The 26,026-nt window shown below is 43.3% G+C and overlaps 3 protein-coding genes across 5 annotated transcripts; 2 read left to right on the plus strand and 1 right to left on the minus strand.

The window, feature by feature from the left end:
• Positions 1–2,726: 2,726 nt before the first annotated feature.
• On the minus strand, positions 2,727–6,700 carry LOC139413393 (actin-related protein 2/3 complex subunit 4-like). The gene is made up of 6 exons (XM_071160721.1): positions 6,576–6,700; positions 6,003–6,121; positions 5,811–5,922; positions 5,049–5,144; positions 4,783–4,953; positions 2,727–4,663 (listed from the first exon to the last, which is right to left on the minus strand). Exons 1-6 carry the CDS (start codon positions 6,627–6,629, stop codon positions 4,658–4,660), a joined length of 558 nt encoding a protein of 185 aa, XP_071016822.1. The 5' UTR covers positions 6,630–6,700; the 3' UTR covers positions 2,727–4,657.
• A 5,694-nt stretch (positions 6,701–12,394) lies between these two features.
• On the plus strand, positions 12,395–18,505 carry LOC139413394 (transcriptional adapter 3). Of its 2 annotated transcripts, none has more exons than XM_071160722.1 (9): positions 12,395–12,598; positions 13,132–13,359; positions 13,599–13,846; positions 15,826–15,931; positions 16,119–16,251; positions 16,404–16,507; positions 16,627–16,736; positions 16,954–17,145; positions 17,792–18,505. In XM_071160722.1, the coding sequence occupies exons 1-9, from the start codon at positions 12,578–12,580 to the stop codon at positions 17,982–17,984; spliced, it is 1,335 nt and encodes a 444-aa protein (XP_071016823.1). In that variant the 5' UTR covers positions 12,395–12,577; the 3' UTR covers positions 17,985–18,505. The 2 variants fall into 2 exon arrangements, with proteins under 2 accessions (XP_071016823.1, XP_071016825.1); XM_071160724.1 differs by having other exon boundaries at positions 12,565–12,597; positions 13,125–13,359.
• Positions 18,506–19,347: 842 nt separating this feature from the next.
• On the plus strand, positions 19,348–24,904 carry LOC139413395 (5-hydroxymethylcytosine binding, ES cell specific). 2 transcript variants are annotated; one of them, XM_071160726.1, is made up of 7 exons: positions 19,348–19,474; positions 22,772–22,972; positions 23,120–23,263; positions 23,388–23,600; positions 23,845–23,999; positions 24,113–24,302; positions 24,526–24,904. In XM_071160726.1, the coding sequence occupies exons 2-7, from the start codon at positions 22,784–22,786 to the stop codon at positions 24,724–24,726; spliced, it is 1,092 nt and encodes a 363-aa protein (XP_071016827.1). In that variant the 5' UTR covers positions 19,348–19,474; positions 22,772–22,783; the 3' UTR covers positions 24,727–24,904. The 2 variants fall into 2 exon arrangements, with proteins under 2 accessions (XP_071016827.1, XP_071016826.1); XM_071160725.1 differs by lacking the exon at positions 19,348–19,474 and adding an exon at positions 20,346–20,473.
• Positions 24,905–26,026: the final 1,122 nt, after the last annotated feature.

The following is a 26,026-nucleotide window of genomic DNA, read 5'->3' on the forward strand; positions in this document are numbered from 1 at the left end:
GCAACAACCTGGGGAATAGTTACAGGGGAGAGGAGGGGGATGAATGAGCCAATTGTAAACTGGGGATTATTAGGTGACCGTGATGGTTTGAGGGCCAGATTGGGAATTTAGCCAGGACACCGGGGTTAACACCCCTACTCTTACGATAAGTGCCATGGGATCTTTTAATGTCCTCAGAGAGTCAGGACACCCTTTTAACGTCCCATCCGAAAGACGGCACTCTACACAGGCCAGTGTCCCCAATCACTGCCCTGGGGCATTGGGATAAGAAAAATTAGAGCAGAGGAAAGAGTGCATCCTACTGGCCCTCCAACACCATCTGGTCTCCCATCCAGGAACTGACCAGGACCAACCCTGCTTAGCTTCAGAAGCAAGACAGCAGTGGTATGCAGGGTGTTTGGGCCGCCTGGCTCGTTGCGAACTAATTTGCCAGAATTTTACGTAATTATGACATAACATTGAAGGTTGTGCAATGTAACAGGAATATTTAGACTGATGGATGCCACTCGTTAGATAAAATACGGAACGGTTCCGTATTTCACTGAAAGAATAAATGTTTTGTTTTCGAGATGATAGTTTCTGGATTCGACCATATTAATGACCTAAGGCTCATATTTCTGTGTGTTATTATGTTATAATTAAGTCTATGATTTGATAGAGCAGTCTGAGCGATGGTGGGCACCAGCAGGCTCATAAGCATTCATTCAAACAGTACTTTTGTGCGTTTTGCCAGCAGCTCTGCTGTTTATGAATTCAAGCCTATCAACTCCTGAGATTAGGCTGGTGTAACGATGTGATGTGAAATGGCGAGCTAGTTAGCGGGGTGCGTTTCAAACATCATTCGCTCTGAGACTTGGAGTAGTTGTTCCCCTTGCTCTGCATGGGTAACGCTGCTTCGAGGGTGGCTGTTGTCAATGTGTTCCTGGTTCAAGCCCAGGTAGGAGCGAGGAGAGGGACGGAAGCTATACTGTTACACTGGCAATACTAAAGTGCCTATAAGAACATCCAATAGTCAAAGGTATATGAAATACAAATTGTATAGAGAGAAATAGTCCTATAATTCCTATAATAACTACAACCTAAAACTTCTTACCTGGGGATATTGAAGACTCATGTTAAAAGGAACCACCAGCTTTCATATGTTCTCATGTTTTGAGCAAGGAACTTAAAATGTTGCTTTCTTACATGGCACATATTGCACTTTTACTTTTTTCTCCAACACTTTGTTTTTGCATTATTTAAACCAAATTGAACATGTTTAAATATTTATTTCATGCTAAATTGATTTTATTGATTTATTAAGTTAAAATAAGTGTTCATTCAGTATTGCTGTAATTGTCATTATTACGAATACATTTTAAAAATCGGCCGATTAATCGGTATCTGCTTTTTTTTGTCCTCCAATAATCGGTATCGGCGTTGAAAAATCATAATCGGTCGACCTCTACCTTGGACCACAGAAGGTATTTGCACTGGTGACAGGCAATGCTGCGAACATGAAGGCTGCTTGGTCTAAAGTGGAGGAGTCCTACCCTCACATCACACTCATTGGCTGTGTTGCTCATGCATTGAATCTGCTTCTCAAGGACATCATGGCGCTAAAAACAATGGATACACTCTACAAGAGAGCCAAGGAAATAGTTAGGTATGTTTAGAGTCATCAAGTTATAGCTACAATCTACCTCACCATGTAAAGTGAGAAGAATAAGAGCACCACATTGAAGCTGCCCAGCAACACCCGTTGGGGTGGTGTTGTCATCATGTTTGACAGTCTCCTGGAGGGGAAGGAGTCTGGAGTGTGGAGAAATGGCCATGTCACAGTCTGCCGATATGGACAGCCCCATCAAGAGGATCCTCCTGGATGATGTATTTTGGGAGAGAGTGGTAAGCAGCCTGAAACCTATAGCAGTAGCCATTACACAGATTGAGGGAGACAATACCATCCTGTCTGATGTTCAGACTCTGCTTGCAGATGTAAGATAAGAAATCTGTACTGCCCTGCCCACTTCACTGTTGCTCCAAGCAGAGGAAACTGCAGTTCTGAAATATATCAAAAAGCATGAAGACTTCTGCCTGAAGTCCACACACGCCGCAGCGTACATGTTGGACCCCAAGTCTATGGTGTCATCACTGCCGTGTCTCGCCACCTTGGCCTGGATGAGGGCAAGGTTCTTGCCGGTCTGGCGAAGTTCACTTCCAAGCAAGGGCTTTAGGATGGAGATGCAATATGGTAGTCGTGCCAACATGTTGCATCAGCCACCTGGTGGAAGGGACTTTGTGGATCTGAGGCTCTTTCTCCTGTTGCCTCCATCATCCTCCAAATCCCACCAACATCCGCCGCCTCAGAGTGCAACTGGTCCTTGTTTGGGAACACACACACCAAAGCACGCAACAGGCTGATCAATACAAGGGTTGAAAAATTGGTGGCCATCCGGGCAAAATTGAGGCTTTTTGAGCCTGACAACGCGCCAATCTCAACAAGGTTGGAAAGTGATAGTGAAGATGAGGCCTCAGAGTCTGATGTTCAAGAGGTGGACATTGATGTCCAGGGAGAAGACATGGAAGCCTGAGAGGAAGACAACCAAAGCTTTAGTTTCTAGACTATCATTTTACAGATGTTAAATGTTTTTGGGAGATGCGATGGATCATTGGGGATCCTTCAATATTCCCTTTTGTTGTTCAGTGAAATCATCCCATGAAGAGTCAACTCATTTAAAGTTAAACAATTTTTAGTTACGAATTTATTTCCATTGGAAGGATTTAATCATTTGCAATTACGTCTACTTAAGGTAAAAGGTTTGTTCTGTTTCCATCTGATATAGTAAATATATCCAATGCAAAAAAACATTACATTTAAATGGTATTATTAATTTGCATATATTCCCATTAATTCCCACTGAAAGTTTCCACCTCTGAATATTTCCAAAAATGTGCAACCCTAGGCATGGTTACACATGGTTTGCGGCTGTGAGGCTGCTTGGACGTACTGTCAAATTCTCGAAAACATTGGAGACAGCTTTGGTAGAGAAATTGACATTGATGCCGTCAGCATGCTAATTGCACGTTCCCTGAAAAACTTGAGACATCTGTGGCATTGTGTTACGTGACAAAACTGCACATTTTAGAGTGGCCTTTTGTCCCTAGCACAATGTCCACCTGTGTAATTATCATGCTGTTTAATCAGCTTGTTGATAAGACACACCTGTCAGGTGGGTGGATTATCTTGGCAAAGGAGAAACGCTCACTAAACAGTGATATAAACCAATTTGAGCACACAAGTTAAGCTTTTTTTGAGTATGGAACATTTCTGGGATCTTATTTCAGCTCATGAAGCCAATACTTTACATGTTGCATTTATATTTTGTTCAGTATATTTGTATTGTTTGGCTACACAATCAGAAGGTGCATATGTGGGCAAATCCAATTGTTGGTGCTTATGTAGGCTGCTATTGGATCCAAATGTTTGCTCATTGTTTTCAAAATGTCAAGAATCCTCCTCTTACAGCTTCAATAAAGATGTGGTATTTTTATACAGATGCCTCAGATTCATAAGAGGTAATTACAATTGACCTCATCTTTTTCTGGAAATGTGGATTTTTCTCAATCAGCCAAGTACATAATTGCATACAACTTACCAAAGAGCACTAGTGTTGAATGAATATGCTGGAACAAAGTGTTATGAAAATAAACTTAAAATAATTGGCTATAATGCAATACGCGTTGGCAGTAGGCTTACGAAAGAAGGGAAAATCACCTTCAACATAAATACTCCAACCACAGTCTGAGCTAGAGGCCCACACGGCCAGGAAGCATGCAAGATCTGACTCACTCATACTAGGGCCAGCAAACACATTCACTTCCCCTTTCTCACAACTGAAATAATACAGAGTCCTTTACGAACAGAAACAGCTGATCTTAGCAGAGACTAGTCTCAACCAACACAGCTAGTGCCACAGAAATAGAACTAGACAACGTGCAAATCAAAATGGTATGCACACTCAACCTCATGACTGAGGATGTGGACAAAAAGGAGAGAATGTATGAGAAACACACAAGCACCATTACTCAAAAGTACAAACAAGCTGTCATGAGTTTTATTTGATTATATCATTCATCATTATCATTTCGTATCGTATGACAGCTTAATAAATCTGAGATGCGTCTTGTACTAAAATGTAACCATACATCTTGTTTTTCCTCTCTCCATGATGAGCGTACTTAACAGGTTAATATTTTGTAACAAAAAAAAGAACAAAAAAAAGACAAGTGTACATAAAGAATGTATAAAAACAATACAGGCTGTTTCAGTTGCAACACATTCTCATTGTCCCCGTCATGAATATCAACCTGGTTAATACTTTTAAGGACCCGCCTTGGTTTTGAGATTTGCTCTAAGAGGCAGAAAATGAAACATTTAATTATATACAGTCATCAATATTTATGAGTACAGTACATACGTGGGAGACGCAGTTGGGTGCCCCACACCCACACTGGATTGGTCACTTTTCTATAGTCTTCACCATGGATTGGTTGTTCACTCACAGTACGCGTCACCACCCTCTTCCTGCTATCGGGCCCTTGAGCCTGCCCTTTCTCTCACAGATCCATGGTCATGGCCAAGTCATGTGATAAGTGAGAGAGATGCGATGACACCGCCTCAGAACTGCAACAGAAGCCATTGACAAACATAATTGTTTCATTATTCCCAGTGATTTGACCACATTTCTATAAATGCATTAGAATCTAGATTTTTTTTTTCTTCTAAAAACATAGCGGTCTTACATTCTTGAGGAACTCCTCCGCAACGATACGGGCACGGGCATTGACAGACAGCTTCATCTCACTGATCTCCTTGTCAATCTCCTCCATGAAGGTGATGACGAAGTCCACTAGCTTGTGCTTGTACATCTGCTCCGTGTGGAAGTTGGTGATGAGGAAACTAATGTCATAGCCCTAGATGACAGGATGGAGGAAGAGAGGTCTTACAACATCTGAAGCAATACTAACACCAACTGGATCGTGTCCGTTTGTCTTGACGCCTCTCTCACCTCAACGGATTTCCTCCTGAGAATGAAGAAGTTCTCTGCTCTCATCATCATGAAGCGCATGAACTTGTGGCACAGGATCTTCTCAATCTCATCAGCCTGATGGAGCCAATCAGAGCACCAGTAAGCATTTCCCTTGAACACACTTTTTTATTAATTGGCAGACAAAGACGTTTAAAATCTACACTTAGTGTACAAAACATTCCTAATATTGAGTTCCCCCCCAGAACAGCCTCAATTTGTTGGGGCATGGACTCTACAAGGTGTCGAAAGCATTCCACAGGGATGCTGGCCCATGTTGACTCCAATGTGTCAAGTCTTGATTTACACAGGAAACTGTTGAGTGTGAAAAACACAGCAGTGTTGCAGTTCTTGACACAAACTGGTGCGCCTGGCACCTACCACCATACCCTGTTCAAAGGTATTTCAATATTTTGTCTTGCCCATTCATCCTCTGAATGGCACATATACACAATCCATGTCTCAATTGTCTTAAAGCTAAAAAAATATATATATATAACCTGTCTCCTCCCCTTCATCTACACTGATTGAAGTGGATTGAACAAGTAACATCAATAAGTGATCACAGCTTTCATCTGGATTCACCTGGTCAGTCTGTCATGGAAAGAGCAGGTGTTCTTAAAGTTGTGGTTTTTGTGTGCGTTTTTTTACACTCAGTGTATGAGAAAGACTCTACTTAACACACAACATCAAGATAATGGAAGGGTGACATTGAAAGCGAGAAGGAGGGTCATAACCCCTGACCTGCTTCACAGCAATGCTGACTCGCACAGAGTTGATGGAGCCCTCGATTAGGACCTTCTCCTTGTCATTGCGGCTGATTACCACAGGCTGTAGTAAGAGCTCTTTACTACTCCTGTAATGACAAAAGACAGTGTGTCACAAATAACACTAGTGATATCATTATGAGAAGAGAGCACGAGAGAGCTCACTCACCTGACCTCCACCTCTGGCTTGTTGTGGCGCTCCACCACCTGAGAGGAGAAGTTCTCCAGGCAGAGGGCGGCCTGCAGTGTGGCACGCACAGCATTCAGGTATGGGCGTAGTGTCGCTGTCTGAGGGAGGGGGTGACGAGATTAATTTTGAAACACTACTATTACAGATCAATGATTACGACAATCTTCCAGAAACCCCCCCATTCTCAGCACACACAACTGAGGCTTTACCTTTACGTCTCAGACAGACTGCTGTCCAGACCTCTAGAGAGGAAGTACCATGTTACTACAAGCACATTTAGCCTCCTTGTTCTTTTGCATAGTATTGAACAATCAATGAATGTTGTGGTGCTGTCAGCGCGTTCTAGATGTAATATAATCAAAGGGATCGGATCAGACAAGTATACAAATCCAACTGGTTTGAGAACAGCTTTGATCCAGATTTTTTTTGGAGCGCACCGTCCCGCCCACATTAATCTGTGCAACTATCAAGCCACCAGAATAAAGATACTGTTTTAACCTAGGAATTTTAAAACAGAGATTTGCATCGGTATTTATGATTAAAGTCACTCACCATTTCTCTGTTGTTCTGGGTTTGAAGGCGGAAGTTATAGTGCCACGCCTGCATTCAACATCTCTTCCGCAAATTTTACACTTCTTATTTCACAACGAACAGAGCCAGAGAAGAAGAGGCAAAGCGAGAGGGTCGACTCCGCCCAAAATCTGTCTGCGCAGATTAAGCAGACCAAGTGAGGAGTTATTTTTTTAATATGTGAGGCTTATTTGATCAAATAAAAGTTCCATAATGCTTAGGTTGTTACGAGTTTTTTTAATATGTTTTCTACAAAAGATCATTGGCTAGCTAGAATGTTCCCACTTTATCTGGCCTCTTCCCACCTTCCTAGCCAGCAGATCAGACCCGCATGCTTACAGCTGCACTAGGATCAGACAGCATTTCTGTGTAATTATTAAGACAACGGAGCAGGCAAGAGATACGCAGTGGTGGAAAAAGTACTCAATTGTTTACTTGAGTAAAAGTAAAGATACCTTCATAGAAATGTCCCCCAGAAAAATACTACTTGAATAAAAGTCTAAAAGTAGAATATCAAAAGTAAAAGTATATATAATTTCAAATTGTTTATAATAAGATGATCAGATGGCACAATTTTATATATTTGTATAACTTCCACCTTTTTATTTAAAATGTTCCTGTCCTGCTAAGCATTGAAAATGTAACAAGTACTTTTGGGTGCCAGGGAAAATGCATGGAGTAAAAAGTACATTATTTCTTTAGGAATGCAGTGAAGTAAAATTAAAAGTCGTAAAAAATGTAAATATTAAAGTAAAGTACAGATACCTAAAATAAATCAAAATGTATATCACATACGCAGAATTCAACAAGTGTAGACTTTACCGTGAAATGCTTACTTACAAGCCCTTTCCCAACAATTCAGAGTTAAAAAGTAAGAAAATAGTAACTCAATAGATAACAGTAAGGGATGGATCAAAGATGAGGGGTGGCATCAGGCACACATCATTTTATAGCCTAATAAGCAACTAATTCTAAAACCGGCTATTTAGAGTGGTCTCAGTCAAATGATCCATAGCCTATAAGCTAGAAAGTCCTGACCTGCTCCACAACAGCCCAGTCCATGTGGATGGAGGTGTGCTCTGCCCTCCGTTTCCTGTAGTCCACAATCAACTCCTTTGTCTTGCTGACGTTGAGGGAAGGGTTGTTGTCCTCCCTGTAGGCTGTCTCATCTTTGTCGGTGATCAGGCCTACCAACGTCGTGTCGTCTGCAAACTTAATGATGGTGTTGGAGTTGTGCGCTGACAGATGTAGTGTTGCCTACACTCACCACCTGGGGGCGGCCCATCAGGAAGTCCAGGACCAGATGCAGGGGAGGTGTTGAATCCCAGGGTCCTTAGCTTAGTGATGAGCTTGGAGGGCACAATAGTGTTGAACGCTGAGCTGTAGTCAATGAATAGCATTGTCATGTAGGTGTTCCTTTTGTCCAGGTGGGAAAGGGCAGTGTGGAGTGCAATAGAGATAGTGTCATCTGTGGATCTGTTAGGGAGGTATTTGAACTGGAGTGGGCCATGGGTGTCTGGGATGATGGTGTTGATGTGAGCCATGGACAGCCTTTCAAAGCATTTCATGACTACTGTCATGCCTGCTCCCTCTCTCCGATGCTCGACGTTGACGGTCTACTAACCACCGATCCTGGCAACCCACATTGCTCACACCTGGCAACCATCATTGCACACACCTGGACTTGATCACCACCCTGATTACTCTCCCTTCATATAGCCCTCAGTAAGACTTAGTCTTCAGGCAGTATTGGTTTTGGTTACGTTCAGTACACTGCTCCAGTTTTGTATTTTATTCATGTTTATTATTATTAAACTCACCTTCTGCACCTGCTTCTTAACTCACTGCATATAAGTTAAAGCTACAGATGTGTGTGCAACGGGGCAATAGCCATTTAGACAGGTTACCCTGGAGTTCTTGGGCACAGGGACTATGGCGGTTTGCTTGAAAAAAGTAGGTATTACAGACTGAGTCACGGCGACGTTAAATAAGGCGTACTGAACGTAACCAAAGGAGTGAAGACACTTGCCAGCTGGTCAGGGCATGCTTGGAGTATGCTTTCTGGCAATCCATCTGGCCTGCGACCTTGTGAATGTTAACCTGTTTTAAGGTCTTACTCCCATCGGCTACGGAGAGCGAGATCCTACAGTCATCCATAACAGCTGGTGCTCTCTTGCATGGTTCAGTGTTGCTTGCTTTGAAGCGAGCATAGAAGGTATTTAGCTCATCCGGTAGGCTCGCGTCACTGTGAAGTTCACGGCTGGGTTCTCCTTTGTAATCTCTGATATTTTGTAAGCCCTGCCACATCCGATGAGTGTCAGAGCCGGCGTAGTAGGATTCGATCTTAGCCCTGTATTGACATTTTTCCTGTTTGATGGCTCATTGGAGGTCGTAGTGGGATTTACTGTAAGCATCACGATTAGTGTCCTGCTCCTAGAAAGCTGCAGCTCTAGTCTTTATCTCAGTGTGGAAGTTGCCTGTAACCCATGGCTTCTGGTTGGGATATGTATTGACCCCGTCACTGTGGGGATGATGTCGATGTACTTATTCATTTAGCTGATGACTGATGTAAACTCCTCAATACTCCAGCAGTGGAGAGCAGGCGCAGCAATGGATACCCCACAGAGTAGGGCTGTGCCCAAGCAGAGGAGAGAAGGCACGACAGCAAACGGTTCCCCAACTGAGGCAGGCAAGTCCCCCAGTGCAGGAACCAGAGGAGGGCCCAGGGCAAACCCCGGAGCAGGCCCCGGCGGTAGATCCAGAGCCAAGCCAGATCAGGAGGCAGTGTTGTTGAGTCCAGGGCAGATGGTGGACCAGCTCTGACCCCAGGTGCAGAAATAGGTAGTGCCCCTGGGACAGGTCACTGGGGGGCAAGGTCTGGGTGGTCACCCCAGATGAAGTCTGGCGTATCCCCCACAGTCACGTCGGGGGTTGTGTCCTGTGCACGCTGGTCAGGGTCATCCTGGATACCCCGAACAGGACCCAGGGCTGTTGCTGTGTCCCGTGATGGGCCCATGTCAAGTCTAAACCGGTGAGGGGGGGGTCGAAAATTACATCTGGTGTGGGTGTAGCAGTGTGATGTTGTTCCCCTAGATTATGCACCAAGTTGCACACAAGGACCAATTCAATTAGGCCAGGTCAAGAGGGGATGTTAATAATTTGATAATAATAATAATAATTCAGTGTATTTTTTAAAATTGAATTACAGCTACTTAGCTAATGTTTTTCTTTGGTGTACAAACACTTATTCATATCAATATTGTACATACATGTGATTGTAAAAGTTGTGTATATTTTGGTTTGACACACCACGTGTTATCTGTATTTCCATACCCCCTTATTGTTCTCTTTTGCCTGACCTTCGGCTAGCAAGGTATGTTGTCCTTGGCTCAAATTGTTTAATATAAAACCGTCATAATGTTACACAATGTACTGTTATGCTACCAAACGTTTGTTACAATGTGGATAATATAAAGATTTATGTTAACAAGTTTCACAAAGCTCGCTAACTAGGGTATCTACTGTAACTTGTGAGTACTTGGGACAGTGTTTGAGTGAGTGTCTATGTGCTTGCGCAGGTGCCTGAGAGCTAGGACTGCGCCAAGGGTTAACATAATGTGTGTTGTCTCTTCGTGTGCAGGTATGTCTTTTATTTTGTCCGAATTATGTTCTGTATCATTTTACTTGTATTGTATGGTGTGCTGTTGTGCATTGAATGTGTGCATGCAGCACCTGTTATTTCCTTTTGCCGCTTTTGCCTGACCTTCGGCTAGCAAGGTGCCTGAGAGCTAGGACTGCGCCAAGGGTTAACATAATGTGTGTTGTCTCTTCGTGGGCAGGGCAAATAAAAATAATTCCACTAGCAGACCTTCAGTTGTGGCAGCGTCCTAATTAAAAGTACACAACGCAGAAAGAACCACGCTATATGGGCTTAGTCTCCATAGCAGGCAGCACCAGATGACCAGTCGCAGCTAAGGACAGGACGTGTCCATGCCCGGTCTCAGTTGCAGCCATGCTGTGGCCGAAGAGGCAGAATACTCACACCCTACAGTCAGTCGTAGTCGGTAATGTTGCTGAGGCTGCTGAAGCGGCGTCCTTCTGCTGAACTCCATACGACTGTCTCATGTCCTCCACTGCAGGCGGTCGGAGAGGGCGCCCCTGACCGGAGGAATCCCAGGATCTGGTTTGCTGTTTCAAGATGCGAAGAAGACACGGTATATTCTGCTCCAAACGAATCATACGTGTTTCCTGTTCTCCACTGGAAAAAAAACGGAAAACCATTTGACGGATGCAGCGATGTGACTGCCTGGTAGCCCACACATTGGGGTGTTACTGCAGCCCCACCTGGTGCTGAGTAATATCCCACAGGTGGAGAAGAGGGGCCATAGGGTTCATGCTGCACGGTCAGCAGGCGTAGGGCTCCCAATGGCTCCAGAGAGGAGGTATAATCCACATGGCAGTAGTCCACTGGATACCCCAGAGCCATACTCCATTGGACCGCAGGTGGGCGCCATACTGTAGTGGTCAGCAAAGTCACAAATCCGGCGAGACAATGAAAAGAGAGAAAACAGGGTCTATGTATTCTACTGGTTTGTGACTCACTGACACCGCTCCCGGTTAGAGGGGAATAAAGCAGTCCAAGAGTTGACACACACAGGGAACTTTATTTACACACACTGATGAAGATGTGCATGGGGATGTACATGACAATAGTTCTGTAAAGGTACAGAGACAGATAGATAATGAATATACTACACAGGAGATAAATATACTGCATAGGTATGTGCAGAGTGCAATAGAATGGGATAAACTATGCATTAAGAAATGCTAATGGATAGAACTGGAGCAAAGGACTGTATCTAATAACCATGTATTACATAGTATCACAAGAAGCACTCATGCTAACAATAAACATGTTACCTAATAACATCCAATGATCATAGGGCTCTTGCAGTGACCGTATTACCGCCACACCAGCAGTCACAAGTCATGACTGCATTCAAATTCCCTTTGACAGTTCATGGTAATCCCATCCAAAACTGTGCAAATTAGTGGCGTGGATTGTGGTCTACGGCCCTCACTAATGGCATGGTACTCAGCGCGCTCTATTGTCCTTCTAATCACTCTCTAAACACTTCATGATTGAATTTAAATAATCTGAATGCTGAGGACGAATGGTGTGGGGCGGATGAACTGGCTACCGGCCGCCTTTGGCCTCTATTTCCATTGTTTGAGCGGTCAATCGACCATTTTGTCAATAAAATAGATCATCTTTGACAGAGCGTTTTCATTGGATTTCGGTCTGGTCGTCACTAGTTACCACCGCCACAAAGTCATAAACCCCGCCTTTTTCTAAAATGTCTCTTCTTAAAATCTGATTTTAAATCTAACCACCCTGCTAACTTTATGACTAATCCGAACCTTAAATTATGACCAAACAGCAAATGTATGTTTTCATGAATTTTACTATCGCCAATTTTGACTTTGTAGCTGCAGTAACTAGTGGACACCTTGTGGTCGCTGCGACCATCTTTCTGGGCTCTGAACGTCTTTGGACGCATCCATTTGTTGGCCTCACTGTGGGGGAGTTAAATAAAATAAGAATTTAGGCCAAGTGATATTTTTTTTATAATAATTGTATTAAGAACTATTGTATTATTACACATAGAACTTCATAAACATGAGTGACAAATATAAATATTTAGATCCTTAATATTCGCTTGATTCCCATTACCGTAAGTACACATCCCCAAATATGATATATTTTTAAATATATGTTTTTACCGGAGATACCATTCTACAATTCAGTGTCTCTGACATTCTTTATTCTTTACTTGGTTATTAGTGAAACAAAAATATTAGTAACAATTGAAGATAATGTAACACTCAGAAAAACGATTTACAAGTTTTCAAAATTTAACACAAATCTCTGTTCCTGAAAATTCTTACCCCCCTTCTTCCGTAGATGGTTCAGTCAATGATGGATGCCAGTCTACGGGTCAGAGGTAAGTTAAATAGTGTTGTGTTAATATTCAAAATTAAGCCAATTTACATGGTGCATTTGTAATCAAACCAAAGTCTTGTCCAGCTGCATTGGGGGTTCTGATTGATATTGTGAATGGTCAGTTTAGTTTCTGACGCACCGGTCATTCAGCGCATACTATGTTAAAGCCAGCAAGCTAGCCAACGTTCACGTTATCTTCAATGGAAATCACCCACGTTGTTCCCCGTTCTTGAAACTAATATGAGTAGCCTTTCCAGAGCAGTGGTCAAAGGTTGCTTTATTGACAGATTAGTTTTCTTCTACTCCTGGTTCTGAGGGGACCTACAGGATGTGCAGACTTTAGTTCCAGCGCAGTGCCACCCACCTGATTCAACCAGCCCTGACTTTAATAGTTGAATCGTGTGTGTGTGTGTGTGTGTGTGTGTGTGTGTGTGTGTGTGTGTGTGTGTGTGTGAGAATTGACTTTGTTTCATGATATCTGTTCATTTTTGTATGACCAATGGTGCACTTGATCTCTCCTCCACATTGACATAGCCCACTCTAACCATCAAGATGAGTGAGTTGAAGGACTGCCCGCCTCTAAAGTACTATGACTTTAAGCCAGTAGAGCATGTCAAGGTATGCCCCCGCTACACTGCCGTGCTCGGGCGCTCAGAGGACGATGGCATCGGTATTGAGGAGCTGGACACACTGCAGCTGGAGCTGGAGACTCTCCTGTCCTCTGCTAGCCGCCGTCTCAGAGCTCTGGAAGAACAGAGGCAGGTAAGGCAGGAGTCAGTGAGCACATCTCAAATGTTGTCATTAAACAGTTGAGCAGCTTTTATGTCATTGGACAACCTGAGTTGCCTCCTTACTCTACCTGCTGCTGCTACACCTCCGTCTGTAATGTTGGACAGGCAAGATATTTTGCTGCCATAGTGTTTCTGGCACTACAAGTGATACTTGTGTCATCCTTATTTGATAATTAAGTTTTGTTGGTGACTGGTACCTATTTTTCTCAGATCCTCACAGACTGGCAGGATAAGAAAGGGGACAAGCGCTTTCTGAAGCTGGGAAAGGACGCAGACCTCTCAGCCTCATCACGTCACAAACCGAAGAAGCAGAAACTCGATGGAAAGGGCAGTCACGGGCCTGGGCCTGGTCCTGGACGACCTAAATCCAAAAATCTGCAGCCCAAAGTCCAGGAGTACGAGTTAAGTGAGGATCCACAGGATATTCCCCGTAATCCTAAGAATGATGCCCCCAACAGGTCGGTGACAATCACATCTCACACAAACAGTGTTCTAAGGCAGTGTTTCACAACCCTGGTCCTCATATCCTCAACAGTAGACATTTTTGTTGTAGCCCTGGACAAACAGCTCATTGAGGGCTGCTTCTTCTTCTTTAAAGTGTTATGGCAAACTACACCTATTGGTGTATTGCCGCCACCTACTGTTTTGGCTGTATATCAGCCCAAATAATTAACCAAATAAAACTGAACAAAATAAACAAAACACAATGTACACCTTTATTCAGATTCAACTGCCAAAGCCCAACCCTACAGGCTCTGGGGCCTGGGAAGGAAGAGCATAGTTGGACAGTATTCTTTGCAATGTTTCGGCAGTGAAATCCTGGTACCCCAAAACCTTTCAGCCGCAGTTTTGGACTTTTTCATTTATGCAGTGCAATTAATCAAATGCCCGATAAACACCATACCTGCTAAAAGCTGCTCAACCTTTTTCACAATCAGCATATCAGTTTCCCTCAACTGTTGAACAGCACTGAATCTCCACAGTCTGCGGAGCATCCACCGGTATATCTTCAGCTCACTTCGCTCCTTCAACTATTTCACGTGCCTCCGTGTAGGAGACCTGCTGAATAGCCCTGACCCTTGCCACTTCATACTCCTTTACCCTAACCAGGCACTCCGGGGAATTTGGAAGATGGTTGCCATCACAATAACATCGTACACTCTCAGATTCTTCAACAACTTTCCTTCGACACACACTTGATACATGTCCATACCTTTTGCAATTCCGGCAAAACACTAGCTTGGACACAAGCTCTCACCGCATATCTAACATATACCATCTTCACATTTGAAGGGAGATACTCTTCCTCAAACACTAATAATACTGAAAGGCTTTCTTCTTTAATCCCCATCCACTGCATGGTTCAGCCGGCGTGTTCCAACTACTCCTGGTATGCTCCTCGTAAACCACAAGGCCTCCACATCCAATACGACGCCAGAGATGACAACTTTTAAAGGTACTCTGCTACAAAAATCAAAACTCTCCACTTCATAAGTCGATAGTTTGTCGATCCTTAATGCCCTTTCCTTCTCCTCTTTCGACACACAAGAAATCAAAACAAAACCACTTCTGGTCCCTCTGACCGACTGCACCTTTCCCAATGCATCCCTTACCATCATTGATACTTCAAACGGATCCCGCAAAAAGCATCATTGTTAGTGAACCCTACTCCAACCAAAAACCTATACTCATGAACAACTTTAGTCCATTTTTGTTCGTTTCCTTTATCACGGTCTTTCACTCTTCAGCCAAACTGCAAGTATCCACTCTCCACCAATCTCACTCCCACTGGACCAGAATCATCCTTTACATCTTTGGAACGAGGCCCGAACTCAGCAGTCTCCACCACGGGTACTTCAGGTTCAAAGCTACTAGAGCATATATCCCTCTTTTTACACTTGTTGCCAACCTTCTCTACCACCCCGCTTCCCTCTACTCAACTCATTCTCAGCTGTCATCACTACACCTGCCACCGCAATTGATTCACCCTCACTCTTGTCGTGTTCAATTCCTTCTGTAGCTCTTCTAGAAGTTCTGTCCGATCCTCCATTCCATATTCACGCAGGACATATTTCACGTTTCTTCTGTTTCCCTTGTCCACCATCTTCTCCTTCAACAATCCTTCAGAAGGTTTGTACAATCTCCCACCCCATATTTATTCATAATGTTTGTTTCTTCCTTTTTCCATTGTCTGCCATCTTCTTGAACCCATTGCCTTAAGATGTTTTTGGGAAACCGGCTCATTCAGGGCTTGATGATTAGTTGACAAGTTGAATTAGGTGTGCTTGTCCAGGGTCACAATAAAAATGTGTACTGTTGGTGGTACTCGAGGACCAGGGTTGGGAAACACTGCTCTAATGTTACTGACGGTGTTTGGCTGTTTTTCATTGTCCCACGTGCAAGATTTTCCAGTGTATTTGTGTCTTGTGTTTTCCAGATTTTGGGCATCAGTAGAGCCATACTGTGCTGACATCACAAATGAAGAAATCCGGGTTCTGGAAGAACTCCTGAAGCCCCCGGATGATGAGGCTGAATACTACAAGGTACAATATTGAATCCTACCCCTTAATGCAATGAGCATAACACGACAAAACTTATAGTAGCTGGCCTCTCAGGTCCCAAGCACTACTAGCCTATCTGATAGAAGGTATTCTGTGACTCATCCTCTGTTACACATTGCCTCAAGGAGAGAACATAGATAAATAATATTGTATTGATTATATTGTGTAGATTCCGGCATTGGGGAAACACTACTCTCAGCGATGGGCTCAGGAGGATCTGCTGGAGGAACAGCGGGAAGGGGCTCGAGCCAACGACAAGAAGAAAAGCCTCATGGGACCACTGTCTGAACTAGATGCCAAAGGTGAGGGCACGCTAGGAGATGGGGATAACGACATACAGCATGTATTGAGTGGATGAGCCTTCACGATGAGTAGTGTTTTGTCTTCCTCTAGCATCATCAATGAAAAAAATCATGTTTAATTATGTCTGACACAAGGGATTTTATTCTCTTAGATGTGGATGCCCTGTTAAAAAAGTCAGAGTCCCAGCACGACCCACCAGATGATGGTTGTCCTTTTGGTCCTCTTACACAGCGGCTCCTTCAGGCTCTTGTCGAGGTCGCATATTTCAGGCTTTGTTGTTTACGCATACATCCCTGCAAATAACTAGTTGATTTGAATACTTTAGAATTAAACTGTAGAGCTGAAATTCTTTAAGTATTGTTTCTTTCTTGCAGGAGAATATCATATCACCCATGGAGGATTCTCCAATCCCTGACATATCCGGGAAGGATGGAGGGAACGAGGGGGCTGGGACCTCACCTCGCAGCCAGGGCAAAGCTTTTAGGTAAAGGCATATCCTCCATAAACTAACATCACCCCGTTATAACCTTGTAGGATACACTCTACAGATACCCTGTAGGAAAATGCTAAATAGCAACAAAGGCTTTGTAGATTACACCAATATATTCCAATCACTGATTGCTTCTTCTGCCACTGTCACTTACCAATCAGTCAACTAGATCTTTCTTTCCGCTGACTTTCCCACTCTCCCTATTTCCTAGTGTTCCTCACACGCGCTCTCTCGAGGCACGGATTAAGGAGGAGCTGATGTCTCAGGGGCTGCTGGATTCTGAGGAGCGACCCGGAGCAGGCGGAGACTCCGAGGATGAGGTGCTCGCTGAGCTCCACAAGAGACAGGCTGAACTCAAAGCCCTGAGTGCCCACAACAGATCCCGTAAGCAGGAGTTACTCCGGTGAGAGAACGAGAGAAAAGTGCAGGGGAGAAATGTAAAATGTACATTTTTTTTTAAATTTTTTTTATTTTACCTTTATTTAGCCAGGCAAGTCAGTTAAGAACAAATTCTTATTTTCAATGACGGCCTGGGAACAGTGGGTTAACTGCCTGTTCAGGGGCAGAACGACAGATTTGTACCTTGTCAGAAATGTAGTCCAACGCTCTAACCATGCTACCCTGCCGCCCCAACATGTGCAATAAGGTTGATTTAAGGTCCTAAAGAACTGTCTGATGACTTTAAGAAACGTGTCAAACTCATTCCACGGAGGGCCGAGTGTCTGCGGGTTTTCACTCCTCCCTTGGACTTGACTGATGAATTAAGGTCACTGATTAGTAAAGAACTCCCCTCACCTGGTTGTCTAGGTCTTAATTGAAAGGAAAATCCCCAAAACCAGCAGGCACTTTTGACACCCCTGGTTTAAGACCTAAAAGGAGGGATGTTCTTACGTTGATGATAATGAGTTGCACTTATAGAAGGCCCAGTTGCTTCACCTCATCACATGTGCAGTACCTGAACACTCATCAAAAACTAGTACTGGATTTGGCTATTATTCACAACACGCCTCAGTTGACTTTAACCGTCCCTTCACCGTCCTCCTTTACAGCCTGGCAAAGGAGGAGATGCGGAAGCAGGAGTTGCGGCAAAGGGTCCGGGTGTCTGATAATGAGGTCATGGAGGGCTTCCGTCGCATTATGGCTGCCAGGCAGAAGAAACGCACACCGACAAAGAAGGAGAAGGATCAGGCATGGAAAGCACTGAAGGAAAGGGACAGCATCCTCAAGCTGCTGGATGGGTAGAGGGGCAATCATTTAGGGTGGGTGTGGGAAGGGGTAGTTTCAGTCTGCCAATGAGTATATACTGTTGTATATGTGTGTGTGTGTCTGGTCATATGCTTCCATGCTCTAGTGGCCATAAGCATTTTATCACGTTTTCTTACTCTATATAACTATCCAATGGAAGTACAGTGAATACCTGCAATGATGTAGCATGATTGTCGTAGTTGTTGAAAATGGAGGCATGCATTTTTTGATAATTTGTGTATTCTTGTATGAGTATGTTAACTAAACTTTCAGTGCACTGTATTCACTGTTTGACCATCCTCACCAGAGGAGCTTATGATGATTTCATGTGGTTCTCTGTGTGCATTACTGGCATTTGTTTTCTGAGACTAACTAGTATTGTTTTCCACTGGCATTTTCCAAGTTCTATTGTTGATTTTGTTTACATTTTATTTAACGTTTATAGTGTATCTCTAGTATGGAAAAACTAAAACGTAATGTGTGAAAAAATAAATATCAGGAAAAGGGTTGTGAGGGAATATCAATGTGATGTGCAATTTACTTTCACACTACATAACGTTGCAAAACATTTAACCAACTCAACTGGTCGGGATGAAATGGAGAGAAGGTTGGAGAAGCAACAGCTGTGCTGGAATGCGAACAATATGAGTGTTGGTTCTGATGGTATGGAGTGGGAAGATGAGGGTCAAGGAGCGGACTGGTCAGTAGTGGAAAGACAGAAGAGAGATCATGATACAGAAAGCAGTAGAGTGTATAGAAAGTATATAGAGGTTCAAGGTAGGAAGCAAGAGTAATGTGTTGGAATGGAAAGTTGTAATGGTGTTTGAGACCACAGGTCCTCATTTACACCCCATCTGACTAACCAATGCTGTAGAGAAAGAGGTGGGTGAAGTCAAATTAGCTCGGTTCATTGGAAATGGTAGATTGTTCATATTTTGTGGTAGCCAGGGTCAGCAAGAGAAGATTCTGAAAGTGCTTAATTATTAATTGGAATAATATTAAAAGCCATGTCCCAGGTGCTTATTCTAGGTTGAGGGGAGTCATCACTGGGGTCCCAATATATGTCCATAGATGATATTTAAGAAATGTGAAGGGAGGAAGTCATTGAGGCCAAAAGGTTGATCATTAGGAAAGAGGGTCAAATAAGTGAAAGCTTATCAGTGCTGCTGAGGTTAGAAGGTTTTGCCTGGAAAAGTAAAGATTCCTTAGTTTAAATGTCAGATAATTTGTCCCATCCCCATTGCCGTGTATTAAATGCCAAATAATTGAACATGTAGCTAGCTGTACAATGTAAAAGAAGGAAAAGATGTACCCAGATCATGATTGATCGTATATTCCATCACAGTAGGTAGCGACATGCACAACGTTTGTTTGCGTAACCGCCACGATATCAGAAGAAGAATAAACATCTGAACGCGCCCTCTGACTTATGACTGGCAAGTCGAGACGAAGTCCAGTCCGAAACAACAGAAATTTCACAAACAACGGTAAATCACTATGTAAATACTTATATTTGGTTCTCCCATTTTTACCATGCATCGAAAGATTTGTCAGCTATCTGAAGTTGAACCGTGGCGTCCTAGGCAGTTAGCTGAAAATAAAGTTGCATGGTTGACTTGGTAGCTAGCAAGCTAAGCTAACAGAGATAGTTCACGTTACTGGTAGATCGATATAGCTAGCTATTAGCTAATGCTTCTTGAGTCACCTTGGAAAATGTTTAGTTTGTCAGTTCGCATACCCAATGCTTTCCAGAAGATACCGAATCTACTGTTACATTTGTTTACACCGAGCTGCACTGTCATTGGGGTCGGAACTAGCCAGCATATCCAACCCACTTGCTTACAGCTGTACTAGGGTCTGACAGCCTTCCTGTGTAGATTAATGCCATATGTCCACCAGATACAGGCATTTTGCAATATGTTGTTTTTGCCAAATGTCTAGCCCACATTTTCTGTACATCATACCCCTTGCAAGGTTGCAGAACAGTTTGCAGCATAGAGAAGACCTTTTTCGCTCTGTTTGACCAAAGCTAATAATTAGAACAGATGAAAGTTATTATCCTGTTGACCTAATGGTTTCATAGGATGGCAGAGCTACCAAGAGACTGGTGCGCACAACGGCATATTACAACAATGAATCTAGTTTGTTTCTATTCTTTCCACTCATCTCTAGCAACATCAACAAATTGAACTGGTTGTTCCCATATAGAGTACTGATTTCAAATCACTAGCTTGCTCTGCGTGATGGCATGCTAAATTACACACTGAAAAGTGCTGTGTGTATTAATTCTGTACTGCGTTCTGTTGGCTACCCAAGTATAGTAATGATGAATTGTCTGTGTCATTCTTACCAGAGATGAATTTCCAGTCATTCATCCAGTATCTTCTCCTCTCTAACTACACAATTGTCATCATAATTTGGCCTCAGTATGGTGCAACCCCCGCCATGGGACACGCATAATGAACTTCCATTTGTACCACTGCACGGTAATGCAACGTCACGAGTTGAAAATATTGAATGCATGCGGTACACAGAACGCACTGCAGCCTAGTGCGGCATTCCAAATGTAGCATTGCGGACTGTTCCATTAACAATGAATAACTTCCACCGGAGCGTGAAGAGTTTGATGTATCTGGTGGACATGAAGCTAAATAGGAATAACCCCCCTTTTTTTCCCTAAATTCGCCTAAAATGACACCCAAATCTAACTGCCTGAAGCAAGGATATGCATATTCTTGGTACTATTTGAAAGAAAACACTTTGAAGTTTGTGGAAATGTGAAAGGAATGTAGGAGAATATAACACAATAGATCTGGTAGATGAAAATACATCACCATCTTTGAAATGCAACAGCAAGATCCCAAATCTAGCCATCACTCTGGTTGTAATTCCGATGGTGTCCAGAAGAAAGCAGCAGTGTATGTGCAAAGTTTCAGACGGATATCTTGAAGTATGAGCAAACTACATGACGTGTGAAGTCACCCAGGTACATTTGTGCAAATCGTGAAGGAGACATTTACATTCACATTACATTTTTCTGCAGAATATCATTAAATCTGTATACTTGGACTTTGATTTAGCTTTTACAGTGTTAGTAGCCATATTATAAGTTCAACATTTGCAAAACACCCAGTTTTCATAACTTCGTAACTCCTCCATATTTTTGTCCAAATGAAAAAGGCTTGCTGTCGCACAAGGTTAGCAGTAACATTTTGCGACATATACTGGGTTTCTGCTTACTCCCGTAAAGCCCAGATCATTAGCTTTGTTTGACCACGATTGGTGCTTATTTGATAAAGTGACAGTCAATCAAGTGAAGACCGCCCACGTCATCGGCGTGCCATGAAGGCGTCGCTCTCTGACCAAATTTGGTGTCCTATAGGATATACTACACTCCTAATGATATAGTGAAGTCTGGTTACGTTTTAGGATCTCTGAGGAATAAATACGAATGTTATTTGACTGGTTGAAACAACGTTTAGGGTTACGTTTTCACAGATTCCTTTCTTTGCAAATTGAACGAGTGGAAATACAAAATCAGATCGTGCTATATGGACCTTTTTTAGGATATGAAAAATGATTTTTATCTAACAAAACAACACTTCATGTTATCTCTGGGACCCTTTGGATGATACATCAGAGCAAGATTTCAGAATGTAAGTACACATTCCACCTTCAGAGGTGAATTTATCAAACCTCCCGCTGTGAAAAGTGTTTTGTTGTTAGGAGCTCTCCTCAAACAATAGCATGGCATTTTTTTCCGCAGTAATAGCTACTGTAAATTGGACAGTGCAGTTTAGGCTAACAAGAATTTAGGCTTTCAGCTGATATAAGACTTGTATGTACCGACATTTGTTGTTTCTCTAAAATCTGCGATCGTGACACACGGCGCTAAATGATTTACAACTGTCCAGTTGACGGGACGCCTATCCCTATGAAGTTTAAGACACTGTGGAGCCGGAGCAAGATATGGCTTGGAAAACGTACCACAATTGAACGTACCACAGAAGATTGAACGACTGCTGTTTTTTTTAGCAGTCGTTCAATCTTCCCTGTGTAACAGCTGGGTTAATAGTACAATTTGGAGTATAATGCATTTATCATCCCTGGATTAAGGTACTTTTTCCAAGCCAGCTCTGCGGTGTCTTAACCTATGCACTAGGGTCGGACAGGCTTCATGTATCTGTAAGCAAGCAGGTCGGATCTGCTGGCTAGGTTCAGAAAGCAATCATGGTTACATTAAAACAGGTAGAGCACAAGATATTGGTCGGAAAATGTACCTGGGATGTCACTGTACTGCAAATTGTACCTCTATCCACACTGCTCTATCGAGATTGATATACTGCTAGTTTTCCTGGGAAACTGCCCATTCCGTCCTCATACTAGCTAGCAATAGCCACAGCAGCCATTATGGAATGTTGCGTTGAACAACAAAAAAACTGATTGGCTGACACTGCCATTCCATAATGGCCGCGGTGGCTACTGCTAGCTAGCATGTTTTCCTGGAAAACAAGCAGCTTTTAAATCTTCTTGATGTATCGTTGTGACTTGCCTAGTTAAATAAAATTGTGGAAATTGGTCAAATTTGGAGTACAGTGGCATATCTCATCCCTGCATTGAGGTACATTTTCCGACCCATATCTCACACTGGCAAGATAATGTTACCATGATTGCGTTCCGACCCCAGTTCAGCTCAGTGTAAACAAGCGCAATGGTAGGGTCGGTATCTACTGGCAAACCCAATGCATGCATTTCATGACTTCATGTTGTTGTTATTCCATCAGACTGGGCTGAGGATGTGCGGGAGGACTGCATGCACCCTGGCGGCAGATGAAGTCAGCCGCGCCTCCCAGTACAGAGACCGAGGAGGGCAGCGTCGACAGCCAAGGTGGAAAGACGGAGATTCTGTTAAGTACCAACCTTCCTACAACAAGAGCCCCCAGTCTTTGAGCCCAGTCTTGTTGTCCCAAAGACATTTTGTTAAGGTAAGTATAGTTGTGCAACTGAAGCAGATCAACTGATCCTGGCCAGGAGGGCTGGATGTTTATTTTGGGGGGTGTCATTTGCGCCTTTCCTGGAGGAAAAGATTTGTGTATTAACCAGATGGTCTCCATCCAACCCTTTTCTCTCAGAATGCCCCAGTGGATGAATGTGTGCTGGCAGTGATGCGTTGGGGCCTGGTGCCTGCCTGGTTCAAGGAGAATGACCCAAACAAGATGCAGTATAGCACCAACAACTGTCGCAGTGAGAGCCTGCTAGAGAAGAAGTCCTACAAGGTGTGGAGTGAGTTTGATTAATCTCCACATGAAATGCACATAACTCATTGTCAACAGGGACAACGTGCATCCTCAAACGGTTTCCATGTGTATTAGTGAATGTTTGTGTACTATTTCATTTCAGGATCCGCTGTTGAAAGGACAGCGCTGTGTCATCCTGGCTGATGGCTTTTATGAATGGAGGAGGCAGGAGAAAGACAAGCAGCCCTTCTTCATCTATTTCCCCCAGACTCAAGGACCCGTTCATGTGAAAACAGAGGACCAGGATGAGGGAACACCCTGTAAGGAGGATCTACAGACATGCAGTTCTGAGGAAGGCTCTGTAGACCAGAAAGAGGTGAGCTGCTGACACACATGGACCATGCATCACTGAGCAAACACAGAAAACTGACAACATTCAGAGTAAGATGCTTGAGTCTGATTACACTGATGATATCCCCCATCCGCTGCCCTTTCTCCCCCCCTCAAAAACACCCTTTTTGACTCCATTCAGACCCATTTGTGATCTTTCTCTGTTTTTAATGTGAGCATTGCTTTTTGAGCATATATACCTTGCTTATCTGTGTGTCTGTCTTGTGTAGGAGGACAAAGGAGACCATGAGTGGAGAGGATGGCGGTTGCTGACCATTGCAGGACTGTTTGACTGCTGGACTCCCCCTAGTGGTGGAGATCCCCTCTACACCTACACTGTGATCACTATGGATGCATCCCCTAATCTTCAAGGCATCCATGACCGGTAAGGGCCTCAGTCTCAAGCATTACTCAATTTACTCAAAGAGAGAGTATGTTCTGTGTATATGAGAGTTTGTGTATGATGTAGAATTACCAATGATTGTGATTGACATACAGGATGCCAGCGATTCTCGATGGAGAAGAGGAGGTCAGAAGATGGCTGGATTTTGGTGAGGTCAAGTCATTAGATGCCCTTAAATTGCTTCAGTCCAAAAATACACTGACCTTTCACCCTGTCTCCTCATTTGTCAACAACTCTCGAAACAACTCCCCTGAGTGCCTGCAGCCAGTGGATCTTCAAGCTAAGGTACAACAGCTTGGCCTCACTACATACCCATATTTGAGATGTCTGATGATGTGTTCCAACCATTGAATATCTCATGATCATTAGAAAGGTGGTCCCAGACTGAACACTTCACATATTTACTAAAAATCTAGATTTAAAACCTAAAGAGAAAATGTATAATTAGCTCCATACAATACTACTTGTTCCTCCCTGCCTCCACTTACCCCCTCATCACCTTCCCCAGGAGCCCAAGCCTTCAGCCAGCAGTAAGATGATGATGGGCTGGCTGAAGAGCAGCACGCACCCAAAGAGGAAAGAGCCAGACACTGGGGAAGTCAAACAGGAGGGGCACACAAGAGAGACCAGGCCTGAGAAGCAGATGAAGACTGCAGGGCCTCTCCAACAGTGGCTGCAGGGAGCCAATAAGAAGCCCAGGACCAACTGAGTGGGACAGAAACATTGACTGACTGAAGAGAGAAGGGAACAGATTGAAAAATGTAGACCTCATTGTCTTGATATTGCGGTGTGTTGATTGATGTGGAAGAGAGGAAATGGTTTCTGATTATTGTTATGTCTGTCTGGTAATGGTTAAAGATAGTTATTAAAAACAATTCAGATTTTGATGGTTCTGTCATGTGTCTGCCTTCGAAAGTGACCAATTTTGACATTTTATGTACGAGCAGTAAACCGAAGAATAGAAATACAGAGTGCCCCCATGCAAAACTAAAACTGTCAATGAATCCCCAAGAGTATACTATTGATTTATATACTGAACAAAAATATAAACCTAACATGCAACCATTTCAAAGATTATACTGAGTTACAGATCATAGAAGGAAATCAGTCCATTTAAATTAATTAATTAGGCGCTAATCTATGGATTTCACATGACTGGGTAGGGGCACAGCCCTGGATGGGCCTGGAAAGGCGTAGGTCCACCCAATCAGAAGGAGCATTTCCCCACAAAAGGGACTTAATACAGACAGAAATACTCTTCAGCACCCCCCCCCCCCCCTCAAACGATCGGGCAGGTGAAGAAGCTGGAAGTGGCGGTCCTGGGCTGGCATGGTTTCACTTGGTCTGTGGTTGTGAGGCCAGTTGGATGTACTGCCATGTTCTCTAAAATGACATTTAAGGTGGCTTATGGTAGAGAAACTAAAATGTCAATCTCTGGCAACAGCTCTGTTGGACATTCCTGCAGTCAGCATGCCAATTGCACGCACTCAACTTGAGACATCTGACATTGTGTGAAAAATCTGCATATTTTTGTGGCCTTTTATTGTCCCCAGCACAATGTGCACCTGGGTAATGATCATGCTGTTTAATCAGCTTCTTGATATGCCACACCTGTCAGGTGGATGGATTAGCCAGGCTGTTTCACATCCGGCCGTGATGGGGAGTCCTGTAGGGCGGCGCACAATTGGTCCAGATTTGGCCATTTTAAATAATTTGTGAACCGATTTGCCTGGTTAAATGAAATAAAACAATCTTGGCAAAGGAGAAATGCTCACTAACAGGGATGAAAACAAATTTGTGTACAACAATTGAGAGAAATAAGCTTTTTCTACATATGGAAAATTTCTGGGATCTTTTATTTCAGCTCATTAAACATTGGACCAACACTTTACATGTTGCGTTTATATTTTTGTTCAGTATGAGCCTTGATAGTCACCTATGCTTTACATGTTCTCCTTGCAGAAACACACACATTCTTTATTCAATGACTTATCAGTTCCTTGAAATCC

Source organism: Oncorhynchus clarkii, chromosome 7, assembly GCF_045791955.1.
Source record: "Oncorhynchus clarkii lewisi isolate Uvic-CL-2024 chromosome 7, UVic_Ocla_1.0, whole genome shotgun sequence".
Classification (NCBI taxonomy): Eukaryota; Metazoa; Chordata; class Actinopteri; order Salmoniformes; family Salmonidae; genus Oncorhynchus; species Oncorhynchus clarkii.